General features: G+C 42.6%; 1 protein-coding gene across 1 annotated transcript in view; it reads right to left on the reverse strand.

Moving 5' to 3' along the window:
• Positions 1–22,296, reverse strand: part of KIF13B (kinesin family member 13B) — a 187,740-nt gene that overhangs the window by 38,480 nt on the left and 126,964 nt on the right. Inside the window, exons 27-35 of the mRNA XM_082657347.1 lie at positions 21,796–21,895; positions 21,081–21,207; positions 20,257–20,312; positions 18,550–18,674; positions 17,117–17,293; positions 14,603–14,695; positions 10,190–10,342; positions 9,365–9,442; positions 8,147–8,200 (exon numbers count right to left, since the gene is read on the reverse strand). Coding sequence (XP_082513473.1) covers positions 8,147–8,200; positions 9,365–9,442; positions 10,190–10,342; positions 14,603–14,695; positions 17,117–17,293; positions 18,550–18,674; positions 20,257–20,312; positions 21,081–21,207; positions 21,796–21,895 — 963 coding nt within the window. The remainder of the gene's footprint in view (positions 1–8,146; positions 8,201–9,364; positions 9,443–10,189; positions 10,343–14,602; positions 14,696–17,116; positions 17,294–18,549; positions 18,675–20,256; positions 20,313–21,080; positions 21,208–21,795; positions 21,896–22,296) is intronic.

Below are 22,296 nucleotides of genomic sequence, written 5' to 3' on the forward strand. Positions count from 1 at the left end.
ATGAATAAAAAGGACTTGGCCAGACACCAGGCCTTTCTGCTTTCTTATGAGCTCAGCTCTCAAAGTCAAAGAGTATGGCATTTTTCTTTTTAAACTTCTACCACAGTAATCCACGCTCCACTACTGAAATCTGGAAAGATCAATCTGTGATGTTTCTGACATTTTTCATGTCTATCAACCTTCAGAATCAGCCACAATGGGACTTCCCTGGTGGCGCAGTGGTTAAGAATCTGTCTGCCAATGCAGGGGACACGGGTTGGAGTCCTGGTCTGGGAAGATCGCACATGCCATGGAGCAACTAAGCCCGTACGCCACAACTACTGTGCCCACACTGTAGAGCCCACGAGCCACAACTACTGAGTCCACGAGCCACAACTACTGTGCCCACACTGTAGAGCCCACGAGCCACAACTACTGAGTCCACGAGCCACAACTACTGAAGCCCCCGCGCCTAGAGCCCGTGCTCGGCAAAGAGAAGCCACTGCAATGAGAAGCCTGCACACCGCAACTAGAGAAAACCCTCTAGGTGGTCACAAAGCACCGAGCTGATCTCCCTGTGCTATGCGGCTTCTTCCCACTAGCTAGCTATTTTACATTTGGTAGTGTATATGTAAGTCCATGCCATTCTCTCACGTTGTCCTAGCTTACCCTCCCCGCTCCCCATGTCTTTTTTTTTTTTTTTTTTTGCAGTACGTGGGTCTCTCACTATTGTGGCCTCTCCCGCTGCAGAGCACAGGCTCCGGACGTGCAGGCTCAGTGGCCATGGCTCACGGGCCTAGCCGCTCCACGGCATGTGGGATCTTCCCAGACTGGGGCACGAACCCGCGTCCCCTGCATCGGCAGGCGGACTCCCAACCACTGCGCCACCAGGGAAGCCCCCCTCCCCCATGTCTTTAAGTCCATTCTCTATGTCCATCTGCGTCTTTAACCCTGTCCTGCCCGTAGGTTCTTCAGAACTTTTTTTTTTTTAGATTCCATATATATGTGTTAGCATATGGTATTTGTTTTTCTCTTTCTGACTTACTTCACTCTGTATGACTGACTCTAGGTCCATCCACCTCACTACAAATAACTCAATTTCGTTTCTTTTTATGGCTGACTAGTATTCCATCGTATATATGTGCCACATCTTCTTTATCCATTCATCTGTCGATGGACACTATGCTTAAAGGCAAAACCCAACAGGGAAAAACATAGCACGCTCTCAGCTGGCTTGAAGACCTGATCGGTCCCCGTTGGGCACCTCCTGTTTTCCTGTTACCGCTCTCCAGACAGACACAAATGCTCTGGGTATTCCGTCAAGGGGTCTGGTTTTGATCAGGAAAGTGACAAAGAGGTAAACAAAGAGAAGCACCAGTGACATTCCAGGTCCAAAGGTGGCTTGTCGTGCAGCTAAAGAAGAGGTGACTCATATCTGGTACCAGCCTTAACTAGTGCCACACTACATAACTGCAGTTTTCTGGAAGGTGATGGGGCCAAAACACACAATTCAGTTTTGTTAACTGAATATTCATCCAGGCTTTTGGCTATTTTTAATTGCACCATAAACTCCAATCAGAAGCTGACAAACATCTTACTAACTTATTTAAAAATATATAATTCCATTTAAAATGTCTTTAAGTAAGACCAGTATTTTCTGTTGACAGAGTTCCGTGGATTGCAAAAGATCTCAAGGCACAGCCACTGTTTAAATGGAAAAATAATCTGCTGAAATTAATTCTGCACCTAAATGTGAGTCTAATCTGGTAGACTGGTCACAAAAAGTTTGCTAAGCTTTCATTATACCTATACAAAAACTGCCTTACAATAATGATGAAATAGCCAGTAACAGTAAATAACAACATCACTGCAATTAGGAATATTTTATATTCTTAATTGAAAAGCTTTTCAAGAGTGATTTCTTTTAGGCCATAAGGTGAAATTAAAAGTTAAGAGTAGTTAATAAAATTCAATTTATCTTTTTAAGATCAATTAGCTCATCAGTTGCATCTTGGTGGAGCTCAGTAAACAATTCCATCTTTAATATGTAGCGAGCATCAATAAATAAGGCCATGCAAAATGTGGCTGGCCGAATTCCAAGTATTATAGGCCAAAGTGTGACACTGTTTTAGTACCTTACCACTTGCTCTCACCTCCCCAAGAGCCCTAATCCTACCACACTCTCTGCTCCTGCCTCCCGGACACACCTTTTAGTGTTAGTTCTCTCCCGACTGAGTAATCTTTGCCATGACATTAACTGAAAATTAGTAGGGAAAGGCAGACTTGAACTTACTCCGTGGCCTCTCCCTGCTTCTAAACCTGGATGTTCTGATATTAGGTGGGGAGGACACGGCAGATTCTCTGGTCTGTGACTCTGATTTCATAATCAAGAAAGAGGGATAGACACATAGATAATGGAACAGAGAACCCAGAAACAGGCCCACACGAGTTTGAAAGGTAGATGTAACTGTGATTATAATTTTCATTTTTTTTTAAATACAGTTTCTAGCATTTTAAGCATCGATTCCAGGTTAAAATTATATTTCCGACTCAACTTCCCTGTATGTTAAATACTTTCACGCAAGGAAGCCAGGATGGTCCCACTGAGCAAAGTTCTGTGGCGTTGAAGGAAGGCCCGAGGCACTTTTGCTCTCTTCTTTGCTTCTCTCCCCCGTCCCATGCTTGAAAAAAGTACAGCTTAAAAGTTCTCATTTACTGTATCATTTGCTTAACTAATAAATTAACTCCTACTCTTCACATTCCAGAGCGTTCTATATTCCATCAGATGCCTTTGTTCCTGGTCTCTTCTGACAGATATTTTCATAGCCCAGGTAACAAGGAACATTTGAGAGGAACTGTATATACCGATTACCAAAGTTATTTTTACCAAAGGGTAAGAGCCAAAAACAGTACAGTGTCAAATTTAGTCGTCTTATAAAAACTACATTTAAAAATGCATTCTTATTCTCAAGGTAAAAGCAAGCATGTTTTAGGATAGTAGGATAATACTTGTATCCCACTCATTAGGAAAAACCTAATGGATTAATTACCTCTCCCTGGATCTCTGAAAACTGCAGAATGAAGGAAGTCTCCAAAAGAAAAGAAGAAAAACAACATGAGTCTTTGAGATTTTCCAGAACAATTTCTTTAGTAATCTCTCCTTGAGGATTTTGCACGAAAATTATTACAGATAAAGCAACTGAAGACCTTCTCAAACCACTACTTACTAGAGAATAAAATCTTCTGCTAAAAAGGGTAGAGAATAAAAATTTTTAATTTTAATTTAATTTTTTTCAATAGGTAATTTGTTCCCATGATCCAAAAAACAAGTAATATAAAAAGGCACACAGTGAGAAGCCTCCTACCTCAGGTGCCCACATGCTTCTACTCTCTCCCCAGGCAGGTAAGTAATGGTATCTGTTTATCATATATCCTTATAGGGTTTCCTGTGTCTATGTGAGCAAATCTATAAACAGTCACATGCACCTCTCTGTTTCCCTCCTTTTATAAGTCAAATGGTAGCATACTGTGCTGCACTGCATTTTTTTTTTTTTTTTTTTTTTTGCGGTATGCAGGCCTCTCACTGTTGTGGTCTCTCCCATTGCGGACCACAGGCTCCGGAAGCGCAGGCTCCGCGGCCATGGCCCACGGGCCCAGCCGCTCCGCGGCATGTGGGATCCTCCCAGACCGGGGCACGAACCCGTGTCCCCTGCATCGGCAGGTGGACTCTCAACCACTGCGCCACCAGGGAAGCCCTGCACTGCATTTTTAATCACTAAGTATATCCTGGTGATCTTCCACATTAGTACCTGGAGGGGTTCCTAATTATTTTTTACAGCTGTATAGTATCCCATTTACTTATGTGTGTGCACATGTGCACACTCACAGGGAGAAAATAGATTTAACCAGACCAAACCAATGGACATTTAGCTTGTTTCCAATCTTCTGCCATTATAAACAATGTGGCAATGGGCACCCTCATATATATGTCATTTCATATGTCTATGAGCACGGCTGCTGTGTAAAGGGGTTTAATAGGACTTGGATAATTTGTATGTCAACTAGTTTAAACACTACCCTGAGGAATTCTATTATGCACAGCATTATAACAATTTTGAATTCAAAGCAATGCCATATTTGACGATGTTTTTCATTGTTTCGTTTAAAAGACCAAAGGGAGGAATCTCTGTTCCTTGCTGCTATTGGTGGAGGGAAACGTTTCTTTTCTCGCTAGTAAGAAAATACAATTTAAAAAATATTTATTTTCCTTAAAAATCTTTTAAGAGGCCCTGCTTTAAATGATAAAACTACTGAGGGCCGCGCACCTGCAAAAGGGGGAACCACTTTGTGCTCCCTGCTGAAGTGAGCCTGGACTCAAATCCTCTTTGATGAGTGTTCTCATCACTTTGTTTCCTAGCATCAGTTATGATCCTCTGTCACCTGAATTTCCATACTCATTAAACAGGTCCATCCATTAAATCTTAGAACAGTTTTCCTCTACCTTTCCCCTAGTGAAAAGCAAAAGGTGTCTGATTTTGGTATTTGGACATTCATAAAACCTACTGATCTGGACACAAGCAGGAAGTCAAGTGATGCCCATGGTGACAGTGATGGAGTGGATGGAATCCCAGCCATACCTGGTAACAATTCAGGGCCCATGGGGGCCAACAGTTCACAAGGAGATAAAATAATAGCTCCACAGCTGAACTGAGAGCACGTTAGTAATGGGGAGCTGGCCTTTCTGTTTTCCCTGACAAGAACTCCACTGCCCGTCAGAGGCTGGGGACTGCCGTGGTTGCGCAGGGGTGAGAGACGCCAAGTTTTGAGGAAGACTGCAAACTGCTGCAACAGGAGAAAAGCGTCCTTCACTGTTTGGAGGCATCTGACGAAAACTGAAAATACATGCTGAAATAGAGCGGACACAGCCAGATCCTTGCTGCGGGGACGGCACCAGGACACCAGTAAAATCTGAGAGGGTAGAATTTCCTCATCTTCTCTAAGTTACCCAGGGGCCCCAGGACATCAAGATGACTGAAAAAGGAAAGGTCCTGGTAGAGTAACAAAAAAATGTGTAATTTATTTACTCATTTAATATATGCCCTGCGGGGACTTCCCTGGCGGTCCAGTGGTTAGGACTCTGCGCTTCCACTGCAGGGGGCACGGGTTCGATCCCTAGTCAGGAAACTAAGATCCTGCAAGCTGCACAGCACGTCCAAAAAAAAAACCCAAACAAAAAACAAAACAGGGCTTCCCTGGTGGCGCAGTGGTTGAGGGTCCGCCTGCCGGTGCAGGGGACACGGGTTCGTGACCCGGTCCGGGAAGATCCCACATGCCGCGGAGCGGCTGGGCCCGTGAGCTATGGCCGCTGAGCCTGCGCGTCCGGAGCCTGTGCTCCACAACGGGAAAGGCCCCAACAGTGAGAGGCCCGTGCACCGCAAAAAACAAACAAACAAAAAAACGCCCCAAAACACATTTTGCTTACTTCTCCCCTATCCTCCACAGAAGAGACTGCCCTGGGAAAGGCCTCCAATAAACTCTTCACTCTCACACCCAAAATAGTCTTTTCAGTCCTCATTTCGGTCTCTGAGGAATCTGGAAGGAGCTCCTAAACCGCCTTTCTCCGGCACCAGTTTCCAAGCCGCCCTCCTGCGCCTCCCCTCCTCTCTGAGGACTCCGGTCCGTTGTGGCCCTGGCCGGCTTCCCCTCCTGCACAGGCCTGAAAGTATCACCATCACGCCCACACAGCCTCGCCTCTGTGCTCAAATCCCTCATGCTGTTCCAACCAGGTCCTGAGCTCCCCAATCTGTCTTCAGCTCAGGCTTCCAGACCCCTGAACTGGCAGACATAACCTTTTGTCCAAAATTGACCTCAATCATTTTCTTCCCCAAACCTGTGCCTGCAACATTCACCTCTCTGCACTGTCACCCAGAGCCCACGCCACCCTGTCTCCCCTGGGCTCCACCTTATTCTTCATGTCGCCGAGTTCTAGAGCTTCCATCTCCTGAGCACGTCCTGAATCTCTCCCTCCCCCTCGCCACTGCTGAGACCTCTACCCCACCTGCTGTCCCCACCCTCACTTGTGCATTGGTAACTGTACACACTTCTACTATGTACATTATTCTAACGTAATTTTATACACCACAGCCAGGAACATGAGTGGGGTTTAGGTAGACTGTTTAAAAAGACTCCTTCAAGGGACCCAGCTCCCCAGCTACTCCTAGGCACATCTATAGGAACTTCTGAAATAAGGCCCCTTTCTCTGGGCTCTACCCCACACTGCACCCTCTCTGCTTTACTCATGCTCTTTCCTCCTTCCACACTTCTGTTCACACTCTTGCCCTTCCCTGCCTTGGGTGGACCTTATCCTCTTTCAGCATTAAGCTTATTGGGGGTGGGGAGTTCCCCCTCTCTGTAGCCTCTCTTGGTCCCTGAATAATACCTATAAAAGTGCCCACTCCCTCCTCTGGGCTCCTACTCTACCTAGGCATACTTCTATTACAGCATCTGTGTTCCTTTATTCTGTTTATTTGGTGTAGATGAAACAATAATTCTTTTTCAAGCAGATACTACTGTTTTCTATTATTTTCTTCATTTAAACATAAGGAAACTAGGGTGAGAGAGAAAAGCTGAAGAAATTCTGGCTACTTTTTTTCAAGGAATTCATGATAGAGGATTTGGGTTAGATGGATTTCAAAAAAACACAGAAAGTCATGGTTTTTTCTTATATTTTCCTTAAAATACTTGAGTTATTTATAATTAATAATGACACAATTTTCCATAAACTCTGCTTCGTTTAGCTAATCACAACTATGCTATGATTATCAAGAGCTAATCACACCTGTCAGTGGACCCGTATCAAGGAGTACTAAACCTTAGCACACTTTCAGACGCATGGTAGGTGGTCAGTGAACTGATGAGCTGGAGAGCAAGTTATTTGCCTATAAACACTGAGATATATATTTTTAAGATTTAGATTACTGGTAGTTTTCCTGAAATAACAGGATACATATACATAGATACATATCTATGTATTACTTCAGGTAAACTCCTAGTAACCTAGATCTTAAAAATGAGTCTAATCGTTCATCAACTTCATTGCCTTTTCCTTAATTTTTTTTTTCCCCTCCTTTTTGCGGTACGCGGGCCTCTCACTGCCGTGGCCTCTCCCGTTGCAGAGCACAGGCTCCGGACGCGCAGGCTCAGCGGCCATGGCTCACGGGCCCAGCCGCTCCGCGGCATGTGGGATTCCCCCGGACCGGGGCACGAACCCGTGTCCCCTGCATCGGCCGGCGGACTCTCAACCACTGCGCCACCAGGGAAGCCCTTTCTTAAGTTTTTATAAGGAAAATTTCAAACCTATACAAAGACAGATTGTAGAATATTTAACAAGAATAGAAAGAATAGTGTAAGAATAGTGTAATGAATACCACTCAGCTTTGATAATGATTAAATAGCCAATCTTCTTTTATCTGTATCTTCTTTTACTGTGACACAACTTCCTCATGTCAGACCATTTCATATGACACTTTTGGCCTCCTCAAGGGTGAAGATATCGACACAGAAAACACTGCCTGCAGCTGGCAGCACCAACATCTAACGAGGTCCCTCAAAAAACGGCAGGCACAAAACTGTGTCATGTGACATCCAGTTACAATTTCAAGTGTGAGCCCTTTAAGTACATGAAAATGAATTGTCTATGCTTAAAACTCTGTTATATTGGGGAAAGCTATATTAACAAGCAAGTAAATACATTCCAGCTAACAAAATTTCTGTTTGCTTATTTTTCTTTCTTCTAACAAATAATATTAACTTTTAGACATGATCTTATTCCTCACATATTTTCAATCATTTCATCAATATTTTACTATTAAAAATCTGACATGAAGTTCCTTTTCTGACACAAACAGGAAGAATATTTTCAACAGAAGAACTTAAGCAACTAAATTGTTTTTTAACCCTTAGAAAGTAGAGTAATAATAAGGTCTCGGTAACATTATTTTAACTGGCAGATAAAAAGAAATGAACTCAACGCTCTCCAATAAATTTCACACAGTATAGAAAACTGGGAGAAAATCTGGCACGCAAAACTAGCGTGTGATATTTGAGAAGAGGAAAGCTGGAATGGGAAACGGGTTAAGGCTGATAGAAAATAGTTACAAATACTCACCTTGTTGCTACCTAGACTGTAGGATGGAATGAGATCCTGTCGGCTGCCAGACAGCTAAACAAGAAATAAAGAGGGGGATTAGTCCTTCATGTGCAAAAGTACATAGATCTATGGTCCTGGAAATACAAGACTTTGAAAACCGAATCAACAGAATGTTGAAGTTGGATGGTATCAGACAGGCTGGCAAGACCAAAGTTACAAACTAGACTAGTGGCCTTTGGGACACTGTCAGGTGCAGTTTTTTTTTTTAAAAATTGAATTAACATTTTTTAAGATGGGAGGTTTGTATAACATCAGATATCCAGTGTACACTGAGGCAACAGCTGGCTGGGCCCGAGTAAGAGACGCTTCATTTGTTTATCCCCTTCTATTTAAAGGATACCAGGTTACTGGTTACCCTACCCTGTCCTAATCGGACGACTCCTTTCTCTGGGTATTGTAGCAAATGTATACACGCAAACTATTTATTTTAAACCATAGGATTCTAAATACCAAATCTCTGCACATACCAGTGCATTTTAGTAGATCATTTTCTGAAGGAATGAGAAGATATTTACGCTGAGTTAAAGTGGTATTTTTTACTGCCTGAGAATGTTCCCAATCTTTCTGTCTGAGATCATCAGTGACGTCACTCAGTCTCGCGGGGCCACATGGGCCCTCCAGCCTGAGACCCGTCCTGCCTCTCACTGGGTCCTCTCCAACACCAAGGCTAAGGGTCAGCTGCTCTTTATTTCAATGCTTGTACCATGGTTTTTCTGGGTAACAAGTTCAGACAAAGGTGTACTATCTCTCATATTCATATCTTTATCAAAAGTAAGGAAAGTAGAGATAAATCACAGTTTATAAACCTAGTCCAGACTTCTCCTCAATTTATAAGTCATTCAGTTTGGCCTAGAAAATTCAAACAGTTTCCCTAGGCACTCGGCTAGTTTTGCTTTAGTGCAACAAGCACTCACCTAACAGAGTCAGTGTGCCAGGCACTGGCGACATGAAGATAAAGGAGAAACATTACAGAGGGACTCATATGGGAACTTTCCCTGTAAAATCAGGAAGGGCAGTGACAGAGGGGTGCACCGATGCTTCAGGGTAGAGAATGGGGACACTTAAATCAGTTCATAGAAGGAAATGATATCCAAGATGAGATTCAAAGGATGGGAAGGAGTTATCCAAGGAAAGAGGAGCGAAAGCAGAGCACAGAATGGGGTTCCAGGTACTCACTCTGTTCACATTTGGAGAGCTAATACTCCTCCTATTCAGCTTCCCTTTTCCTGTCAACTGTTCCTTCACTGCAACTTCCTGTCAGTCAGAGAAAATACAGACGAAAAATACACATGAGAGACACACTTCCAAAGTAACAGTATCTTAAAGCAGGCTGAGCTATGGACACATTCCTAGTTCTTTAAAGGACGGCTGTTACTTCACACGACAGAATGACTCAATTGCCATCACTGTGGAATACTCAAAGTTAATTCAACAGCGGACAGGTTACCTGGATCATTCTTTTCTGTATCTACTGACGGCCCCCTTGAAGCTGGCCAGAAGTCAGTCCCAAGAGAAAGACTATTAAAAGCAGACCATTCTCTTTTATTTTTCATTCGTATTTTTGGTTAAAAAAAAAGTCTCAACACTGTCACATAAAATGGAGCTCAGGGTTTCTCTGAGGCTTAGGTTTACGGCTGGCACTTCTGTTTTCCCTTCTAGAGATCCACTCCGAGGCTGTGGAGGCAAAGAAGGGCACAGCACTCTACCTTCTGTGACATTATGACCCAGTATCAAGGAATTTCTAAGATACTTAGCCACCAAGAGTTACATATTCTCTTCCACTACTTCCAAATGGCCACTAGATACCATTTAGGGTCTTGCAAAAAGTAACTTTCCAGTAGCGTCTGTATCTTCAAAGACTTACCCAGCAAGTTTAATCTAAATTAATATGCTCCACTTAGAGGCTTCAAACGTTTAGATGTAACAATAATGTGACTTGTGGAAAGTCAAACCCAGAGTCAGGCTGGGCTGGCACCATGGCCACCAGCTCTGTCGGCTGACCTGGCGAAGTCGATCTAACGTGAGAAGGTTCTCCACTGCCAGCACGCTCCTGAGGTATTTCTCAATATATGCCTCCGAGTCAGCAGAAGCCGTGTTTTCAACATTAGCTGCCATTCTTGCTAATGCTTCTCGTTCCTCTACTCCCTGGGCATCCTGGAGAATGGAAAATTGTATATTAAAATTAAGTACCTTGCAGAAGAAAATGTTACAAAAGCTTCCTGATTATACAAATACACACAAGAGTACTGAACGAACAAATGGGATGTATTCCAAATTCCATTTTAAAGTCAGCTTTCGGAACTCAAAATGCATTTTCCCACAGAAATCATGGTATAAATGGTGGTTCGGTTCACTTGAAAGGCTGGTTAAACACAGAGCAGCTGAAACACAGCACATTTTCAACAAAACTGTTCTCTCCTACATTTCCATTGCAAACAAAGACATTCCTGGTTAGAAAGGATTTGGTGGGCTAGCTGGAAATCTAACCACAATAGTACTTCCTGAACATATCTTGGGGGGCCAGAGGGAGGACTGAGGAGCTGGGGTACCAGCTGGATACGTCTGGGATCCAAACAACTCCTGCAGGAGACAGACACAGGTATGGAGGCTAAGAATGGAAAGAAGGGCTGGGTTCCAACCCTTTTGCTAAGCAGCCTCCCAGACTACATATTCCAAGTGTGGTCTCAATCCACAACTCTGCAGTGGCAGAGGCCGAAGGCTGGAAGCTGACCGAGAAGAGAAGTAACTAAGCAAATTCTCACTCACCCAGCTCCCTGGACATAACTGGTCCAGGCATATAAATGGGATGTTTGCAAGTCAGGGAGGGACTTTGTTAATGTAGTCAGGTATCTCAAGCTCATATTGCTCATAACAAAGTACTCTTCTCAGGAAAAATGAGATACTTTTTTTACTGGTGAATTTGTTATAGTAACGTCAAAGACTACAAAATATATATCCGCATGCCACTGCATCTTAAGATACCATCGACTTTAAGAAAAGACATATACCACTAAGGAGGGAAAAAAACTCTGCCAATTAACTTTAAGATATCATCAATTATAAGACACATTCTAACTTCAAAAATATTCTTTTAAATTTACATAAGCCTTACGGGCTTCCCTGGTGGCACAGTGGTTAAGAACCTGCCTGCCAACGCAGGGGACACGGGTTCGAGCCCTGGTCCAGGAAGATCCCACATGCCGCAGAGCAACTAAGCCCGTGCACCACAACTACTGAGTCTGCGATCTAGAGCCCGCGAGCCACAACTACTGAGCCCACGTGCCATAACTACTGAAGCCCGTGCGCCTAGAGCCCGTGCTCCACAACAAGAGAAGCCACCACAACAAGCAGCCCGCACACTGCAACCAAGAGTAGCCCCTGCTCACCGCAACTAGAGAAAGCCTGCGTGCAGCAACGAAGACCCAAGGCAGCCAAAAATAAATAAATAAAATAAACGAATTTATGTAAAAAAATTTACATAAGCCTTAGAATGGATAAAATATGGAAAAATTCAGAAGACAGCTTAAGTTCACAAAACTTTTGTCTCCTACAGTAATTCGTTTGGGCCCCGGAATCATCCTCATTTTACAAATGAGGAAAGAGGAAGGTCAGGTCGCATAATTAGCAAAAGAAGCAAGACTAGAATTAGGTCTCCTGACTCCTGATAGAGTATTCTTTTAACCACTGAATATCCTGATTTTCTAAGAAAGAGGATACCTGAGTTTTAAAGAAATGTATATATTATATATCCATGTTATCCACACAAGAAATAAAACATTTCCATTTCCTCAGAAAGTTCGACCCCTACCCTTCCCCCAAGGCAAGGTCGTTTCTTTCACCACAGATTAGTTCACCTGTTTTAGAAGTTCACATAAATGGAACGACACCCTTTGGCGCCTGGCTTTTCACTTAGCATAGTGATTTAGAGATTCGTTCACACAGTTCATTTCTTTGTATGGCTGAGTAATACTCCACAGTATGGAGATGCCACAATTTATGTATCCATTCGTCTGTTGATGGATGTTTGGGTTGTTTCCAGTTTTAGGTTATTTTGAATTCAGCTGCTTTGTATATTCCTGGGCAGATCTTTATGGATATATGCTTTCACTTCTCTTGGGTAAGGACCTAGAAGTAGAATTACTGGGTCACGGGGTAGGTGTCTATTTAACTTTATGATCAGCTGCCAGTGGTGGTATCATTTTACACTCCCATTAGCAATGAAAGCATTCTAGCTGCTTTAAAAAAAAAAAAAGGGAAGAAAGGTGAAACCATCTCTTGTTGCTCTCTGGTCTATGACTACTTCTTTTTGCTACCAAGCCCTCAAAGCTTCTGTAATATGGAACACAAAGAACTTTTCCAGGCTTTTTCATGATGAATTCTAGCTTTTAAGAAGCTTTCTATTTTATTTTGAAATAAAAAATAAACTAGTGTAGTCCTTACACTATAAGCTTTAAGTCTCACTTTTCCTTTGTCTTTATCATCAGGATTTGATAATGTGACCCTAACACTTCCCAACTTACGACATTTAGCTAATTATTAATAGGTAGCCCCATCACGTGAGGCTATGTGTTTATCTTTCCGCTGATTTCCCCACATTTCTGCCCTTTGAAAAACCGTATCACCTGAAGAATAAAAGCACTGTTAAAGAAGATAAGAAAACTACAAATGGGGGACTTCCCTGGTGGTGCAGTGGTTAAGAATCCACCTGCCAATGCAGGGGACACGGGTTCGAGCCCTGGTTCAGGAAGATCCCACGTGCCGCAGAGCATCTAAGCCCATGCACCACAACTACTGAGCCCGCGTGCCGCAACTACTGAAGCCTGCACACCTAGAGCCCATGCTCCACAACAGAGAAGCCACCGCAATGAGAAGCCAGCGCACTGCAATGAAGAGTAGCCCCCGCTCGCCGCAACTAGAGAAAGCCCACACGCAGCAATGAAGACCCAACACAGCAAAAAAAAAAAAAAAAAAAAACTACAAATGAGGAGAGAAGAGAAGAAAGATGATGGGAGAAAAGGAAAAACTGAAGATAGTTCACTGCAAGTGTCACTGTTTCTCAACTGCATTCAAACCGTTTTATAGAGTTAAGATCTGAAACAACTGGAAAAAAGAGCAAACACTCAGATACAGAGAATAAACAGTAAATCTCTAACCCCACATATAAGTATACAAAGAGTAATATATTCCAGATCCAAGATTTTGCAGCTTGTCTAACTCAGAAAGGGGCTCAATTTTTAAATGGTCAGCAGGCTCCAAATTAAATAAACAGTTAATATGTGCTATGTAAGCCTAATACTTTGAAGGTCCAGGCAAGAATTAGTCACTATTTGACATTATTTGAGAGGAAGAGTGTTCTGTGATATAAGTACTCTAAAACAAAGCCTAAGTACTGTGCAATCTTTTCACTCTTCCAAAACCTGATCTGTCTTAAAATATATATTGTCCATCTATTGTTCAAATAATCAACAGAATCAATCAACAAGCACTGAGCCCTTGAATCAAGAGAATGAAGGCACCATGGATGGTGTGCTTAGGAGGGAGTGCTCGCCCCAGGGTCCCATTCCCATTTTCCACCCCCAAGGGCAGCACAGCCTGGACCTCCCCACTCACTCCCCGATTTTGGATAGTCAATGTGGCAGAAGGAGCCACTCTTGTCTTTTTTGTTGGGTCCTTTTCTTAGACCCCTCACTTCTCCTACTCCTGTAAGGAAGGACTTGTTACTAGCTATGTCAATAACCAAGTGCACAAATCTGTCTAAATCAGGAATTAAGTACTAGGAAGCACATATAAACTACATCCTCCAGCAAGCTCCTGTCAGGGGTATTTTCAGCTCTAGCTGTTTGATTCCTGTGCATATCTGAATTAGCTCAGAAAGAAAAATAATAATAGTAACTATAATAATAATAGCAATTACAATTTATTGTTTAGCATGTACACAATTTGTGTATATTGTCTCATTTAATCCTTAAAAAAAAACCCTGTACAGAAGGTATCACTAACCCAATTTGATAAAAGAAAAAATTTAGGCTCAAAGTAACTTACCCAAGTTCACGTCACTAAGAGGTGACAGAAACAAGATTTCTGTTTCATTCCAAAATGAAACCCTGAAACTCTATGTTATGCTGTGTTGCCTTCCTTCAAGGGTTATACCCTCTTCTGTGGGTAAAAAGGTGTTGATTTGCTTTTCAAAAGATTCTTCTTTAACAAAATACTAAAACCAAAACCTTTAAAGCCACACAAGTACATTTTACTCTGAATCAAGTGAAGATTAGGAAATTCCTCTACAAATCTATAACATTTTCCTAAATATACATTTTCATTTAACACACATTTCTTGCATAGGTGACTTTTCAGGGAGTTTGCTCTTTCTACATGTTTATTTTTAGTATATTCAAATTTCATATGATCCTTCACCTCTGGAATATTGGAGACAATTTCAAAGGTCACTCCACAGCCTGGAATAGAACTTCGATGTGACATCTTTTTTAGGAGACTCTGAGCAAAACCCTAGAGAAAAACAAAATAGAAGACATGGTTTCCCACCTCAAAAACTGAGTTTTCATTAACAAAGAGACAGCATAAACGACACCACATTCACTCTAACCAAAAAGGAAAAGAACATACTTCCAATATAAGTCAGAATCCAAATCACTACATATAAGTTCCTCAACTTTGTCTTAGTGCCCCAAACCAATTTATATGATGCCTGCCACGTGACAGGTCCCATACCGAATATATGAAAAGTACAAACCCTAAACTCTGGAACCACACTAGGCATCTGGTTCAACTCTGCTGAAAGGCTACAGAAATAAGACTGTTGACTTCTACAAGATAAAATGACCTTCTAACGAAGATGTAAGGAAGGGCTGGTGACCCTTATCCTTTTTTTGCACTATGAATATTGACAAGTCCAGGCATTAATTCTTGACCAAAGCAGGATCATTATGAAGAATGATTTAAGAGTGCATGGTCATTGTTTATGCTGACTGTGCTCTTTGCACGGTTAAGAATTGAACTGTTGAATTAATGCATAGATGACTCATTTGAAGATGTTGCTAAGACTGAACATCCTGTAGAGGTTAAAGAGAGCACGGATGAGGGCAGAATATAATTGGTGAATAAAGATAAGAATAAGAGAGAATATTAAACTGACACTGAACCTTTTTCCCTCATGCAAAAGCCAAGTAGGAAATAGGTAAAAGACCCCAAACAGAATAGGAAAAAAACTGTTTGGTCTCAGAAGTACATATTTTCACAAACTTAATAATAATTCAGTGATCTTTAGTTAACTTTTTAAAAGATTTTATCCTCTTAGAATGCATTTATTTCATCCCTTCACTCTTGACTCCAGACTTATAAGGTGGCACAATGGTTAGGAATCTGCTTACCAATGCAAGGGACATGGTTCAAGCCCTGGTCTGGGAAGATCCCACATGCTGTGGAGCATCTAAGCCCATGCGCCACAACGACTGAGCCTGCACCCTAGAGCCCGTGAGCCACAACTACTGAGCCCACGTGCCACAACTACTGAAGCCCGTGCGCCTACAGCCCGTGCTCCACAACAGGAGAAGCCACCGCAACGAGAAGCCCACGCACAGCAACCAAGAGTAGCCCCCGCTCACTGCAACTAGAGAAAGCCTGCATGTGCAATGAAGACCCAATGCAGCCAAAAATCAATAAATAAAATACATTTATTTAAAAATAGACTTCTGAGAAAAGAGAGACCAAGAAAAGAGTGAATGGGAGACACGGCATATACATACATCTACAGCTACGCCATGACCTGTATGTACTGATGCTCGATCGCCAAGCTAAAGAGCTGCAATTTTAACAGCATCACTGCCGGTCTTCATTCAAAGATTGATATCAGTGTGACATTTAGAACTAAAGATTAATTTTTAGGGGTGGAGATTACATCCAGGACTCTGTCAACCGTGACTGTACTCTTCTAAATGAAAAGATTTATTTTCATCTGTCCTGGTTTTAGCCAGTGTATTGAGAAGAACCCCTAGAACCAACCTCCCAAATAGTATCATTGCAGAACCAACAGCAGAAATCCTTTATATTCTTATCTAGAAGTTTTCTACTAAACTGGTTCATACGGCACAAGGTCCTTCATAACCTAGCTGCAACTGTGTTGATGCCCACAGCCGTGGCCTCTGCAGCACACCCCGTCACACTTTGCTTCTAACGGTCCCCAAGCTGCCACGCCCTTTCCTTCCTCACCACCTCTGCACGGATATTTCCTCCTCTCGGTGAAATAGCCAGCGACTCCTCTGCCTGCCAACCACCCCTGCCTGCAACGGAGCAGCTCACATGCCCCCTCCTCTTTGAAGCCTTCCCTGACTGCACTCTCACCCTCTGAGCTGCGCTACCACAGTAGAGGAGAGTCGTCTGCTTATACACTCACAGGCCAGTGGACATTGGCTCTTTAAGGATGCAGATTATTTCTTATTCATCTTTTTACCCCAAAGCTTGACAGAGTACTCTCTCCAAATACACAATCAATGAACCAGCAGAGAGGACTGAAAGAAAAGAAAGGCACGGAAAACGAAATGGTGAACAGCACAAACAACAGCTCATCTGTGGTGAACATTCTCATCTTGTAGGACCCAGATGAAGAGTCAAAGACAAAAACAGTGAGCTTCGCCTTGACAGGGCCCTATGGCACCCAAAGGAAGGGCTGTGAGCTGTGCCTCTGCAGTAACAAAGATTCAGGGTAACAATTCAGGGTCGTCTAGGAGGAAGTCAGGCTGACGGGTTCCGGGATTGAAGCAAGCACGGTTATAGGACAGCAATAGTCAACTGAAAGAGAAAAGCTCAGAGCTTCACAGAGCCTGGGGGGACAGGAGGCCAGAGCAATCCTTCCACAGCCCCGCCCTCGTGTCTGACCCAAAGTCATTTCTTCAACTAGGATCAATGACTCACCTGCCGGCCGTGAACACTGACACAAATGCGCTTGCGTAATACCAGCTGCATGTCGGCCGGATGGCTGAGCTGGACCGTCACCCGCACGATGAGAAACACTCGCTCATCTGCGGGCGTGCCTTTACTCAGCTGAGGGCAGTTGTGCACTGCGGAGTCCCAGGAGGCTTCCGCTTTCACCTGCAGAGAAGACAGAACAGTCACCCCCTCCTCCTAAAACACAAAACCCCACAAGGAAACATCTTGGCTTGGGCTGAAGTGGAGCAGGCCACTCAATGAGTGCAGCTCTGCTAAGAGAACTGCCCTGGGAGACCATGGGAATCCCAGGATGTGGCCTCAGGCACCGACTCGAGGGAGTACAGAGCAGGCTGTTCCTGGCCGACAGCTAAAATTTATTTATTTTGAAAAATACTCAAACATAAAAGTTGCAAATTGAGTACAATGAACTCCTGTATTTCTTTCAGGTAGATTCACCACCTGTTAACATTTTGCCCTTTTCCCTCTCTCTCACACAAACACACACAGTATTGCTGTTGTTTTTTGGGTTTTTTTACTGAACCACTTTAGAGTAAGTTATAGACAGGTAACTCTGCATCTCTACATACTTCAGCAAGTATCTTCTAAGAGCAAGGACATCCTGTAACTTAACCATAGGACAATTATCATATTCAGGAATTTAACATCAATACAATACTACTATATAATACAGAGTCCATATTCAAATGTTTCAACTGCTCTGACCCAGGATCACAAACTGCATTTAGCTGTCCTGTTCTTTTAGTCTACTTTCATCTAGGCTGGTTCCCCAGGCTTTCTTTGTCACTCACAGCACTGACTTATTAAAGACGGGTGCAGGTCCACTGTTTTACAGAATGCACCGCAGTTCAAGTTTTGCATCTTCAGAATACCACTCACTATGTGATGATGTGTCCTTCAGAGTATCACGTCGGCTTTCCTTCCTTAATATATTTTATAATTTTTCCAATATGCTCAAAATTAGAAAATAAGCCCCCAGTGTATACCCATCACTCAGATTCAAACATTATCATGTGGCTTCATCTATTCTTTTCCTCCCTTATTAAGAAGTCTTCACTAAAGCATTTCGAAGTCAGTCCCAAACACTGTGCCATTTTACCTCTATGTACTTCAGGAGCATTTCCCCAGAGAGTAGACCACTGCTGACCTGAACTATGAATTACTAACAAAGATCCTTCACCAGGAAAAGAAGTAAAACAGTGAATGGATGTGATCTGATTGGTCTACTCCTTCTGGAAGTGGTTCCCTTCTTTCTGGAAATCATATTGAAAGGTTTTCATTTATATTTCTTGAGAAATGTAAGCACTGAAATGATTACCTTGCTGATTGTTTTCAAAGGCTCATGGAAAGGTTAAAGAAACTACTTTTCATCCAGTCTTCCCGAGTTACGCTTTATTTACCTCTCCATCATGCTGTTTGACAATCTGCAGTTCAAAGAACTCGTCCTCTTCTTCTCCAGTCAGGGTAGCATCCCATCCACCAGCTTCTGGGTCATCAAGATTATCCTGAGAGCTGAAATCATCAGCTAAAAGCAGAGAAGTTCCATTCACTATGGAGATCATTTTAAAGGATAACCCCTACCAGCTAAATTTCAATGTGCTTAGTAGCAGAATTCTCCTGCCTCAAATTTCATTTGCTTTTTGGCTCTGAAATCTTACATCACACAGAAGATGACCATTAAACAGTTCACGGATCTTAGAGATGGAAAACGCCTCAAGAAATTATCTAAATCCAATCTCCTACCTCCGTGCCTTATTTTACATGGAAGGCAACCGAAGCCAAGAAACCCAAGAGGTTACACCAGGTCAGCCCATAAATGTTAATGATAGGATTAGAACCCCAATTCCCTGTCTTTTAGTGCACTGAAGAAATGAGAGTGAGAGTGATTCCAATCATCCGACAGTTAAGAAACTGAAGGGCTGCCCTGTGGCCCTTTGGTTGTTCATTTCCAAGCCTGGCCCTCCCAACTCCCTATGCATCTTAAGCTTGCAAGTAAACGTCAAAAGTATTTCTTCTAGTACGTGGGCTTGTGTGGACCAAGAATGCGCATAGGCTGAACAGGGTGCTGCTCCTGTCTTGGAATATCCGTACTAATAGGTCTTCTTGAAGCTTATTCTCTTCCACTTTCTAACCCTCCTACACACACACACCCCTCACCTATCTAGGAACCTCGGGTAAGAACAAGACAGAGTCGCCCTCAGTCTCCAAGGCTCAAGAGAACAAAGAAGGATCGAGTGCTGTGGCAATACATTAAAACCCCGACAGGTGGATGTACGGTGCCAGTGGCTAAGTGCTCTTCTCTGACTCCGTGTGGATATGAAAAACTCTCACAGGTCCAAGTAAGCCAAGCAGCACAGGACGCTAAATACCTGAGATGCTGTAACATACTTTCAGGGCAGAAGAAAACCACTGAGGACATCCAAGCTTGTCTATTTAGGATGGCTCATTTTAATACACAGTTCTTCTGCAGATGTCTTTGGAATTTAAATGCTGACTTTCAAACTTATTTTTAGCTCTTTAATCTACCTTTTCATTTTTATTTCCCTCCTCAGACAGAATATTTGTAAAATGTAGCCACATCCAAAATATTTTACATGAGGGGGAAAAAAATGACAGTTACTTAAAAAAAAAAAAAATAGGCAACGCAGTGATGAATGGCACAAGAACTCACAGATAAAGTGAGAAATTCATTAGGTAATGCTAAGAAGACACCAGATAAAAGCAACATGCTACATAAGCATCACTAGTTATTAGTCCTTTCTGGAGAGGAGTCCTCCTGAGAATTAAAGAAGAAAATATCTTAAGTGTGGAAAACATTACTGCCATCCTAAACTGATGGGAGAACAAAGCACACAAAGCAGTATGGGTTGTAGAACGAAATGTGAGAACACATCACGATGAGACATACCTATCACTGTTAAAAAAAAAATACTATTCTTACAGGAAATTCATTCTTTGTCAAGGATTAGAGTCCTTTGGCACACATAAAACAGACCCAAACCTTAGGCTTACAGAATTGCCTAACTGCATACCTCGTTAGAATCTAAGTGTTACTTGGACACTAATTTGTCAGAGTTGCCTTCGGAAGGCGGCACCTCTTAACTTACCATTTAAGTCAAGGAATATAACGGGAATGTGTGTTTCCATCCCAGGAACCGGCGTCCTAAAACATAACGAACAACAGCATCTCAAATAAAGCAGCCTTTCTCAGCGGCATGTGCTTCACGACTCAGCCTTCATACATGCAGAGCAATTACAGGTCAACCAACGATAATTCTGGGTACTGGGTTAGCTATAATTTCACATCAGAGATGCCACAAAGACTTAACTGCCACTGCGGCTTCTTTTCTCTGGTGCTTCCATGTATAATTATCATACGCTCTAATATCAGAACTTAGTCTTAGAAAACACATATACCTGTTCATCACTGAAGTTGAAGCTCCCTTGTTTAAATGTACTTTCTTATAAAGTTATATACCTAAGGGCCCCATGTGGCTTAATTTACTATTTTTAATTTCTATAAAGTGGCAGAGAACATTTGCTGACAGTTCAGTTTAATCTAGTACCAAAATCAAAAACACCTGGTGATGCAATTTTATTATGACTGAATAGTCTTTTAAGGGAATGACCCAAGTAATTAACATATTAACTATTTTTTTAAATGCTAAGTGCAATGGTACTAAATATTGATTTAGATTCTCAGAAATCTTAATTAGTTGGGCCAAAAACAATATTACTTAATAAAACAGTTTTAGGTCACAGTTATTCCAACTCATGAAAATAATTTAACACCTCCTCTAATTAAAACAACTTTATTCCCCACACGCTATGGTAAGTCATCCATTAATCAAAGCAGAGGCAACACTCATAGAGAAAGTGGGCAGCTCCGTGAGCACAGAGAACTTCAGAAGACACAGGGCAGCACCCATACCATTCTGCCGGGGCCCCTGGGATCCCACTGCCGGCTGAGGGGACCATGACTGCGTTCCTCTCCTCAGTCAGAGTCAACCTCATCTCTAGTAGTTGAGCTTCACGGTCAGCATCATCCTCTGTTTTATCTGGAACATCAAGAATGAGGATCAAATACAGGGGTCCCACTTCTTGCCTGCTGTTTACGCTTTGTCCTACGTGATCCACAGGATGTTCCCATATTCCATGTATTGGTTGAGGAGGGTTCACTAGCAACTTATTACTTCCCTAATTCGTGATAAAAAGCTCACGATAAAAAACTAACTATAAGCTAGCGAGGCTGGTGTGCTCTCACAGAGACGCCGTCTGCAGTTCATGGAAGGCCTGCGGTGGAACAGCACAGGGATGATCTCTTCGAGAGTCAGAGGGCTCGCGTGCCTCTGGACCAGAAATCAAGAAATGTGAGCATCTTCCTTTAGTTATTTTTGAGGGACAATGTTTACTGCACATACTCTATTTCCTCTTTGTTGGGGGGGAAGGGAGACCTATGCAAAGACATCCTTACAAGTGGATAACTGTCCTTTGGAAAGGATGTGACACAAATAAGCACCATTCCTATGTTCTCGCCATTCCCACTACCGATGTGTTCGTTTACTTTTATTTCATGTAACTGCAAATGGGAATTAACAGCACACTGATTTGGGGTGGGGGGGAATATTAGAAGTTGCTTTTCATACCATGTTTACTGACAAGCTTTTGCAGTTGTTGATCTAAGTACTCCTGACGCTTTGTTAACACATTTAGCCATTTTCTACGTAGTCTCTCTAAATCCCGATCCTAGAAGCAAACAAGGGGATTACAGTAAATATAACATCAAGACAATATATCTGAAACCGATACTCTATCTTACCTTACTCTAATATGCTTCAAAAATGTAAAGTATTATACCCTAACATTTTTATTACCACTACTAGTTGAATCCAACCATTATTCAGAATAGAAACTTTCAGAAATTAAAGCATTACTGTACTAGAGTAACACCATTTCTGAAAGGGCACTCTGATAATCCAGAACCAGTTTTTCCCTTATTTTATTTTTATTTTTTTGCGGCACGCAGGCCTCTCACTGCTGTGGCCTCTCCCGACGCAGAGCACAGGCTCCGGATGCATAGGCTCAGCGGCCATGGCCCACGGACCCAGCCGCTCCGCGGCATGTGGGATCTTCCCGGACCGGGGCAC

This window comes from Grampus griseus (genome assembly GCF_964374135.1).
Source record: "Grampus griseus genome assembly, chromosome: 6".
Lineage (NCBI taxonomy): Eukaryota > Metazoa > Chordata > Mammalia > Artiodactyla > Delphinidae > Grampus > Grampus griseus.